We start from the raw sequence: 10,592 nt of genomic DNA on the forward strand, positions 1-10,592 counted from the left end.
CCCGCGCCCCGGCGCCGCATCCTCCCGAGGCCCCGGTCCTCCCTGCGTCCCGCATTCCGCCGACCCTCCGCCGCTCACCTCGCCCAGGCCCCGGGGTTCCGGGGGCTGCGCCTCCCCGGCCGTGCTCCGCAGGCGGAGGCTCCGGCACTGCCCGGGCGGACAGCAGCCTGGGGTCGGGACCCCTCCCCGGGCGATGCCTGGGCTGAACTCAGGCCCGGAGCCGCGGGCTGCAAAAGCCGGCTGCCTGTCTAGAGAGGCGGGGCGGGGGGGCGAGTTGGGGATGACCGCTAATGCCCCTGGGGAATGTAGTCCACGCGAGGACCTAAGTATTCTGGGAAGTGTAGTTCTCCGCTCTCGTCGGCGAGGCGGGGCCGGGCGAGCCTGTCGCGTGCCCAGCTCCCGCTTCCGGGCTCGTGGTCACACCCCTGCGGCTGCGAGGACTCTGGCTTCTGAGTCCCGGTGACCGAAACGCAGGTTCGCCGAGGGCAGTGTCTTGTAGCTGTGCGTCTGCATAGATGATGGTAAGGCAAGTAGACAAGCGCCGAGAGCAAACCTACTTCCCCTTCAGTCCTTCAGCCGGAGCGTTTCGAGCACCTGCTGAATTGAGGCTCCTGAAGCGCTGCCGTAAGTGGTTGGAAATCAGTCCGTGAACAAAACAGAGGTCGTTGCTTTCGAGGACTTCTTGGGGGCGTTGGCAGGGAGCAGACAGTAAGCCGTGAACGTAATTCCATAACATTTTAGAAGGTAAGCGTTATGGGGAAAACGAAAGGAAAGCAGCGTGGTGGGTCTGGGCGCGTTCCCGAGTGGGAGTGGGGTCCCCCGGCAGCCGAGCCGCGCGGCAGGGAAGGGGCGCTCCGGGCGCGGAAGGAGCCGGTGGTTATCTCTTCTTCCTAGCGAGCACGTCCCATTGAGAAGGTTTTATAAATAGAGAAAAAGTAAAAGAAAAATGCACCCGATGCCACCGCCCAGAAGTGGTTAACGTCCGGTGAACATCTGTTAACAGCCCCTCGGACTCCACATTAATCTCTCCATCGCTGCCAGCCTCCTTCTAACAAAACGGAATCTTACAGGTAGCAGTTGCAGCTTAGTTTGGGTTTTTTCCCCACTTGAGAATGTACCTTGAGCATTTGAATTTGCCAGTAGATACTCTCCGCCAGTAATGTTTTGAATGACTTCAGTGCATCCCATTATGGCTACTTAAATTTTTTAGTTAAATATATTTAACTAAATTAAGCTTATTTAATGCCTATTGTTATATTTTTTCCAGTTTTTTGCTCCATTAATATTCTCGTACCTATATCTTTGAAGATTATTTTCTTTAGTTTAAATTTCTTGAATTGAATGACTGGATCAAGGACTGGTGGCATTCTGCTCCCATTGCCTAGTTGCCTTCCTGGAAGCTTTTACAATTTTTATTTCCATGAGCAGTTGGCGATGATATGTGCTGTGCCTAACACCCACGCCTACTCTGGGGAGTGGGGGTTGTTTTGTTTTTAATGCTTTAAAAAAAAAAACACTTTTATTTATTCAAGAGGGCAAACTTTTTATATCTAATTTTGAGTACTTGTGAAATTAAATATGATCTCATATTTATTGAGCCATTTAGATATTTTCTGCGTATATATGTACTTTATTGAAATGTTCAAAATTTTGGTCATTTTTCAATACTGCATATGCATAATTTTTGGAAAGAGTAAAATGTTTTGTTGTTTACCTGATTGTGAAAATAAAATAAGAAACTTACACATAGTATGTGGAATGAAGAAAGAGTAATAAACACTGATTACATCTATTCATATATGCTATTATATGTGCTTACACACAGTTGTGTGTATGAAACAAAAATAGAGTCATATTTTTCATACTTTCATACAGAAAGGCAATTAGAACGTATAATCCAATAATAACACATAAAGAAAAAACCCCTGAAAACATCCACTCAAGTTGAGAAGTAGACCCCTTTTCATATTAATAGTAGAATCTAGGTGATAGTAAATGGGTGTTGACTGTAAAATTCTTTCAATTTTACTTTGTGTTTGAAATTTTTCATAATAAAATGTTGGGCAAAGCTCTATATCAGGGGTTTTGAGCCAAAACACATGACCACCCTTCCTCCTAGGTCATCCCTCTTACAACTAAAAAACCTTGGGCATCAATAAACAAGCATAGGAAGACTCCAAAATGTGAAAAGAAGAAGACAAACTGTGAGATCTTGAGGGCGGAGGAGCAACATGGTAGTAAATTCCCTTTTTCTCCTCACCTCCCATATCTTTCAGCTAATGTGTTCCAGAAGCTTCCATGCCAGAACCTCCAACAGACACAGAACAAAAAAGCTCTAAGCCTGTTCCCCTTAGTAAAACCAGGAAAAGGGTGCCAAACAGAACTTTGTTGGTAATACCCACCTTCCTTCAACCAGACACCAGTGGAGAAACCACCCTCCCGCCCCAATCTGAACCATGGAAGCCAGAGGAAGTTGTATATTTTTCTCAAGTGGAACGAAAGGAACTATCAGCAGTGAATTCTCTATCCAGTGAACATATTTAGGAATAAAAGGGAAATAAAGACATTCTCAAAAGATAACTAAGAGTATTGTCAGCAAGCCTATCCTTAAGGACAAACTAAAGGAAATACTCTGAACAAAGTAAACGATAACAACAAAGGCTTGAAACTGTTGAAAGAAAAGAACATTAGAATGGGAAAAATGGGATATTATAAAATAGACTATCCTACTTACAAGTGTCTTACATCAGACATGATGGTTGAAGCAAAAAGAATACCATTTGATATTCTCCATCTATACAGTGGGAATACTTAAGACAATTATATTTTAAAAGAGGGGAGGCAAAGGGTCCTAAATGGAAGTAGGGTTTCTGCACTTGGCTGACTGCTAATTCATGTACGTATATTGTTGTATCTAGAGCAACCGAAAAAACTATACAGAGTGATATACTCTAAAACACTACATAAATCAGGATGGAATTCTGAAAATGTTGGAGTAACCCATGAGAAGGCCAGAAAAGAGACACAGAGGAACGAGAAGCAGGAAACAAACTAAAAATCCTTTGTCTCACATTAATCAAAGGTCTCACAATAGGCTAGATACTGAGCGTATCTCAAGGTTTGTTGTTTTTGTTTTTCATTTTCAGATCCGAGTAATAATAATTTTTAAGAAAACATGCTGCTGTAATAATAAGCCAGTCACAAAAAAACAAATAGTGTGTGACTCTACGGAAAGTAAAACGGTGGTTGCCAGGAATAGAGTTTTAGTTCTGCAAGATGAAGAGTTCTGGAGATGGATGGTGGGACAGTTGCACAACACTATGAATGAATTTAAGACCACTGATGTGGTTAAGATGGTAGTTTTATGTTACTTGTATTTTACCGCAATAAAAAACTTTTGAAAAAACATCATGCTGCTGTAAACATTCTGTACACACTGGTATACCCCTTCATGAGTTTTTTGAGGATTTGCAGATGCCTGTGAATACATGAAGACTTCCCCAAGAGTGCATAGTTAATTGGGTTTTTTTTCTTTTTTTTACTGAAGTGTAGTTGACATGTACGGCATAGTTATTCAACATTTATATAAGGAAGTGATCATTGTGATAAATGTAGTCTGACTTCTTTCACTTAACATAATATCATCTAAGTCCATCCATGTTGCCACACATTTTTTAAGGCTGAGAAATATTCTATTGTATACATATACCACATCTTCTTTATCCATTCATCTATTGTTGGACACAGAAGTTGTTTCCATTTCTTCACTATTGTAAATATTGAAATGAACACGGGGGTGCATATAACTTTTTGGTTTAGACGGTTCTTTTCCCCTTTGAGTGGAATTGATGGATTACCTGGTATTTATACTTTTAACTTTTTGAGGAACCTCTGTACTGTTTTCCAGAGTGGTTGCACCAATTTACATTCCCACCAACAGAGCACAGGGTTCCCTTTTCTCCACATCCTCACCAACACTTTTATTTTTTGTCTTTTTGGTAATAGCCATTCTGACAGGTTCGAGGTGGTATTTCGTTGTGGTTTTGGTTTGTATTTCCCTAATAATTAGTGATGTTGAGCATCTTTTCATGTATTGTTGAATTCAGTTCTAATATTTTGTTGAGGATTTTTGCATCTGTGTTCGTCAGGGATATTGGCCTGTAATTTCCCTTTTTGTGTGTGTTGTCTTTGGTTTTGGTATCAGGGTAATGCTGGCCTCATAAAGTGAATTTGGAAGCGTTCCTTCCTCTTCAGTTTTTTTTGGAATAGCTTGAGAATGATAGATATTAACTCTAAATGTTTCAGAAAATAAATGTCCTATACTTTTGTTTGTTTGAAGTTTTTTGATTATTGATTCAATTTTATTAGTAATTGGTCTGTTCAGATAGATCTATTTCTTCTTGATTCAGTGTTGGAAGATTTTCTGTTTCTAGAAATTTATCCATTCTAGGTTGGCACATTTGTTGGCATATAATTTTTTATAGTACTCTCTTATAATCCTTTGTATTTCTGTTGTGTTGGTTGCAACTTCTCTTCCATTTCTGATTTTATTTATTTGAGTCCTCTCTTTTTCTTTCATGATTCTGGCTAAAGATTTATCAGTTTTGTTTATCTTTTCAAAGAATCAGCTCTTGGTTTCATTGGTCATTCCTCTTGTTTTTTCTTTAGTCTCTATTTCATTTATTTGTGCTCTGGTCTGTACCAGTTTCTCGGTCTTTCCTTGCTTTTCATGACCTTTACACATCTGAAGAGTATTTTTTACAGTGACTTACAATTTGGGGTTTTATACCCTTTCTCATGATTAGGCTATCATGGCTTTGGGGGAAGAATCCCACAGAGGTGGAGGACACTTCTCATCACATCATATAGGGAGCACTTGATATCATCATGAATTTCAGCGATGATGTTAACCTTGATTACTTGGTTAAGGCAGTATCATCTGCCAGGTTTTTCTATTTTAAAGTTATTGTTTTTCCTTTTCCATATTCTCGCCTTTGGAAGTAGGTCCCTAAATCCAGCCACCATGAAGGAGGGAGAAGAGGATTAAGTTCCACCTTTTGGCAGGTAGGGGTGGGAGAAGTATCTACATCTACATATATTACTTGGAGTTTTTCTGTAAGGAAAATTTATCCCCCCCCCCCCACTTATTTGTTTATTCAATCATTTGTTTTCATCAGTATGGATTCATATATATTTATTTTATACTTTGGGTTATAATCCAGTACTACTTTATTTATTTTGTTGTGTGAATTGTTCTAGCATTGGCCATTGAGAGCTCTTTCTTGTTAGCTGCTATTTCCCTTTGTTGCGCCCTCATCCTTTTTTTTAGCTTTTTCTTACTTTCTTAGACTACATGTCATGTCTGCTGACAACTTCAAGAAACTACTCTTTCTGCCATATTCTGAAAGGTATTAACTGGCAGATTGTATTTGAACATCATTTATGGGAAGTCTGCATCATGTTCACATAACTTGGCTCAAAAGTGATTTATATGTCCATACTCAAAGACCTAAAAAGGAACAAAAATAACATTACATCCTTCTTGGCAAATACCTCCACGATGCGGGGGCAGGGATGTGCCTAAATATCACTTGTGTCTCACATTTAAAAATCAAGACGAGCCGGGCGGCTGGGTGGCTCAGTCGGTTCAGTGTCCAACTCTTGATCTCGGGCTTGCGAGATCAAGCCCCATGTCTGGCTTCACACCTTAGTGGGGAGTTTGCTTCTCTCTCCCTCTCCCTTTGCCCTTCCCCCTGCTCTCACTCACTCTTTCTCTAAAAAAAAAAAATAAATCTTAAAAAAAAATTCAAGATGAGCCTGAATCAGTGGTTTTTGACTGTCAACATATGCCTGAAGTTTCGACCAAATAAAAGATGGCCTGTTTCTCAGATGTAGTAAATGAAATCCCTAATGTATATTGGTGCCAGTGGAAACCTGACTACGGGTGATAAACCTGATGTATCTTCCTGAACTGTGAGTTTGATTTGAGAAGTTTAGTGCTGAAATGGGTTTGGCAAGACACTTGATTACCTCCTTGTGGCTCACACATGAAAGGTTAACCTAGATAACCAGATTTATTAGGAGTTAGACTTCATCAATTAGAGAACTGGTTTTTAATATTCCTGTGATAAAAGCTCGTGGCCAGAACAAAGTCATCTGCCGAAGGCTGATTGACATTGTGAGAGACAAAGTCCATACGAAGCTTAGCTCCTGCCCTCAAGCACAGGGCGACAAGTTACTACAGGCAGGACGGTGACTTGCAAGACTCAGGGAAAGGCTTCAGCTCCTAAGAGACAGTACCAGGCTCTCCTGGAAGACTCCATGGCTGGCGTGGCCTTGAAGCAGACACTTGAAGCACAAGTTGGAGGAAGATGATTTCATGAACCTGAAAGACATCTCACTGCAATGGCCATGACATGGAGCGGTCCCTGCTCCCCTGGGGAGAGCAGCGTCAGAGGAAACGTGCTGGGAAGAGGAATGAGCCTCTCTTTCAACATTCAATGAGCTAAAATCAGACTTTTCTCTGCAAGTTGTTTCAATTGCTTGCGAAGAGCTGGCCCCTAGTGGCTCATTAGTGCGAGGTGGAAGTTGCCTATGAGGAAGAAGGATGGTGTCTGTTGAGGCCCCAGCTGCAGAGAGCAGACCCTGGAGGGTGAATTCCCAGACACAGTCCTGATTTCCTGGCTGCTCCCAGGGAGGACTCTGCATCTGCCTCAGTAGGGAAGAGGGCACTACAGGCTGCAAATGATGCTGAGCTTTAATTTATGAGTTCATGAGTTCATGTCCTATGAGTGCCTCACATGCAGAAAACCACAACAAAAGCTGATTCTGCCCAGGCCCCTGGAATAAACTCCTTTCCTTATCGCCCCTACAGTCCCCTTATATAGTTGGCCCATGAAAAGTAATGCAAAAAGCCAGTGAAGATTTCAGGAGAAGGTGGTCCCCAGAATTAGGAGGATTGAAGACCTGAAGCCAGGATAGAACTGACCAGCACACAACCTCTCATACCATAGCCAGTCCAAGCAAGAAGGACGCATTTTCTCTTTCTGCTCATACCATGCTGCTGACATTTTAGAGAGTCTTTTCTCCTTTAAGGCAAATTTGCTGTATGGTGAATGACGACTTCTCCCCAAGATGAATTGGTGGGGACCATGAGGATAGAGAGTGATTTTCCCTTTGACTCTGCACCATCTAGTATGTTCATTGACTTTCCTCTATCTTCATCCTCCTTCTCATACCCAGCCTTTGATTGTTGAGGGAGAGAGGGACTGAGGAATAAAACTATATCCCAAACCATGGCTCTTTTCCATTCAACCCTGCTGCCTATTTGGGTCCCAGAATTCAGTGAAATCTTTCCATGTTCTGGAGTACATTTGTCAGTACTCTAGTTCCCTAGATGCAAACATTTTACTGCTCTGATTTTTTGTGTCTAGGAATGTTCACTTTCCAGTCTTCCATTAGACTTGCCTATCCCATTATCAATGACTTGTCAACACATGATTATTTGGGATGAACAAAAACTCTACTAAGCATTGTAGGGGATATGCCCATGCGTAATCTATGGTACTTTCTTGAAATAAGTGTGTAATGTAATAACCAGGTGAGACGTGCATGTGGATAGATATGGGTAATGCAAAGAATATGATGAGTCTAAATGAGTCTTATAACCTTAAACACCAACATTGGTCTGTGTTATTATATCTCAAACACTGATATTGCACTAAACTTCTCAAATCAAACTCACAGTTCAGGAAGATACATCAGGTTTATCACCCGTAGTCAGGTTTCCACTGGCACCAATATACATTAGGGATTTCATTTACTACATCTGAGAAGCACAGTTATGTGCTCAATATATGCCTATGGGATGTGATCAGTGAAGTTAAGGGAAACGCACAATTAGTCTTTAAAAATCAGGGGGAAAAAAAAATGGAGTCTTCCAGCAGAGAATGAATGAAGGAAAGAGAAAGTTAGGAGAGACAAGTCAGGGAACAGATGAATATGAGAGTTGATGACAAAATTGTGGGGATAGCTTGAGGCAAGTCATGTCAGGCCTTATATTCCAAAGTAATATTTGGATTTATTCTGGCTTCTTCAATATTTGATATAAAGACTGGCTAACAGGATGCAATCAGTGATTTAGGAGGATTAAACAGATCCTGTATGCAGGATAGATAAGTGCAAGGAGACACGGGAAGCAGGCAGATCCACCATAAGTAAGCCTGTTGCTGTGGTCAAGGTAAGAGTTGGTCAGTATTGGAACGAAGTCAGAGAGGAGCTGATGGTGAGTATAAAGAGTACTGGTTAACCACGAGATCAGAGGAGATTGAGAAAGGAGAGAAGTGAGAGGCAAGAAGGCCAGAGAGGGGCCTGAAGACTGGCCACTGGAGATCAGGGGAGTGACCTCTGGACACCAGGAAAGAGGAGGTGGGAACTGACTTACGGGTTCCTAGCCCTCAGGTGTAGAGTAGGAGAAGCTAGGACTCTTGGATGCTTGGCCTCATGGAGTAGAACAAACTCTAGACTTCAAATCAGAAGTCCTGGGTCCCCACCCAAATCCTGTAATTCATATTTTCATGTCCCTAAGGTGATAGAGTAACTCTGGACACTTCAGCATTGAGGGAACCTGTTTCTCTTAGCCCATTTAAAGTTGAAGGATACCAAGAGTTCCATGAGGAAGTCTAGCTACTATCTGAAGCTTCCTGACACCCACACTGAATAGCCAAGCACCAAAAATATAGAATGGTAGTGGGGGAGAGGAGTAGTGTAGGGGTAAGGTTCTGATCTGTGAGAGGTCCAGGGATTGCCTTGAGCCTAGGATAGAGGGAAAATTACCTAACTCAGTAATGACTAATGACCCTGAGAGTAGACAGGACCATATCGTAATCAACAATTACTAGTTGTACAGTCCTGGTAACAATAACCTTTCTGTGACTCAGTAAATTGGGAATAATTTTAATATCTTCTAATGTGAGACCAAGAGGGCAGTTGATGCTTTGTAGCACCAGCTCTAAAGTCCTCTGAAATTCCCAGACTATTGTGGTGGGCACTGTCTCATGCGGTTGCTGAAACCATCCAAAAATATCCAAATATTATCCTGAGTTTTTGTTGCATGTAAAATGAGTGTTTTAGAATCAGCCCTTTTTATAGATAACAAACTGATGCTTTTATAACTTATGAGCAACTACCAGCCTCATATTGAAAGTATGAGCATGATCACATATCATGAATTAGAGGAATAGGCCTGGGTGAGTTTATACCTATCTGGGACTCAGGTTCTCTGATTATAAAATGAAACAACATATGATATCCAAGAATCTTCTAAGGTCTAAAATTTTCTAATTCTAGAATCTAAGATTAGTTTCCTTAAGGCTCCCTTCATGTCCTGATTTCTCAGACTGTAGATGAAGGGATTGACCAGGGGAGTCACCACTGTGAAGATGACAGTGGCCACCATGTCTTGGACTGAGTAGGAGGATGAAGGGCACATATAGACCCCCAGGATTGCCCCATAGAAGAGGGAGACCATAGTGAGGTGGGATCCACATGTGGACAGGGCCCTCCTTATTCCATGGGCAGATGGCAGCTTCAGGACACTGGAGAGGATATAAGCGTATGAAAGGATGATACATGTAAACGGCGTCAGAAATATCAGTCCCCCCACAGTGAATGCCATCAGGTTATTGATAAAGGTATCAGAACAAGACAGCCTTAGAATGGCATAGGGGTCACAGAAAAAGTGATACATGGAATTGTTGAAACAAAACGTGAGTTGGACCATGAGAAGAGTGTGCAGGAGAGCATGTAGGTTTGTAATGACCCATGATGTTGCCACCAGAAGGATACAGAGTTTGGGCTTCATGATCATGGTGTAGTGGAGTGGGCAACAGATGGCTACGTAACGGTCATAGGCCATCACACTCAGGAGGAACCCATCCATGTTGATGAAAGTGATGAAGAAGTAGATCTGGGTCATGTATTCCACATATGAGATAGCTTTGCTTCCCACTATGTGATTCACCAGCATCTTAGGGGTTGTGACTGATGAAAAGCAGATGTCGACACAGGAGAGGTTAGCCAAGAAGAAGTACATGGCGGTGTGGAGATGACTGTCCCCGCTGATGGCCAAGATGATGATGGCCTCATGGAGTAGAACAAACTCTAGATGAGTTTGTTCCCGATGATGGTAACCAAGTACATTCCCAAGAACAGCCCAAAGAGAACGTCTTCCTCCTCTGACTGCCCAGAGAGTCCCAGGAGAAGGAATTCTGTGACTGTAGTCTGGTTGTCTCCGTCCATGTGTGCAGGGGAGAACACGTCATCACAGGGTCAGATCATATGTCAACATTTGAGCAAATATATTTTGGAATAGTTTATTCATTTGGTTGAAAATTAACTAAAGATGGGGCGCCTGGGTGGCTCAGTCGTTAAGCATCTGCCTTCGGCTCAGGTCATGATCTCAGGGTCCTGGGATCGAGCCCCACATCGGGCTCCCTGCTCAGCGGGAAGCCGGCTTCTCCCTCTCCCACTCCCCCTGCTTGTGTTCCCTCTCTCGCTGTGTCTCTCTGTCAAATAAATAAAGTCTTTAAAAA

General features: G+C 42.3%; 1 protein-coding gene across 1 annotated transcript; it reads right to left on the minus strand.

Moving 5' to 3' along the window:
• Nucleotides 1-9,328: 9,328 nt before the first annotated feature.
• Nucleotides 9,329-10,299, minus strand: LOC102729006 (olfactory receptor 1f45-like). Its single transcript, XM_006730523.1, has 2 exons — nt 10,170-10,299; nt 9,329-10,137 (listed from the first exon to the last, which is right to left on the minus strand). The coding sequence occupies exons 1-2, from the start codon at nt 10,297-10,299 to the stop codon at nt 9,329-9,331; spliced, it is 939 nt and encodes a 312-aa protein (XP_006730586.1).
• Nucleotides 10,300-10,592: the final 293 nt, after the last annotated feature.

This window comes from Leptonychotes weddellii, chromosome 7 (assembly GCF_054177405.1).
Source record: "Leptonychotes weddellii isolate Sample4059 chromosome 7, ASM5417740v2, whole genome shotgun sequence".
Lineage (NCBI taxonomy): Eukaryota > Metazoa > Chordata > Mammalia > Carnivora > Phocidae > Leptonychotes > Leptonychotes weddellii.

What these genes read in the sequence shown, in the direction of transcription:
- LOC102729006 (XM_006730523.1), bottom strand. Translation starts at nt 10,299, where the DNA reads ATGGACGGAGACAACCAGACTACAGTCACAGAATTCCTTCTCCTGGGA. An exon ending in TACCATCATCGGGAACAAAC is followed by an intron (nt 10,138 to 10,169) that starts TCATCTAGAGTT and finishes TCCATGAGGCCA; the next exon opens with TCATCATCTTGGCCATCAGC.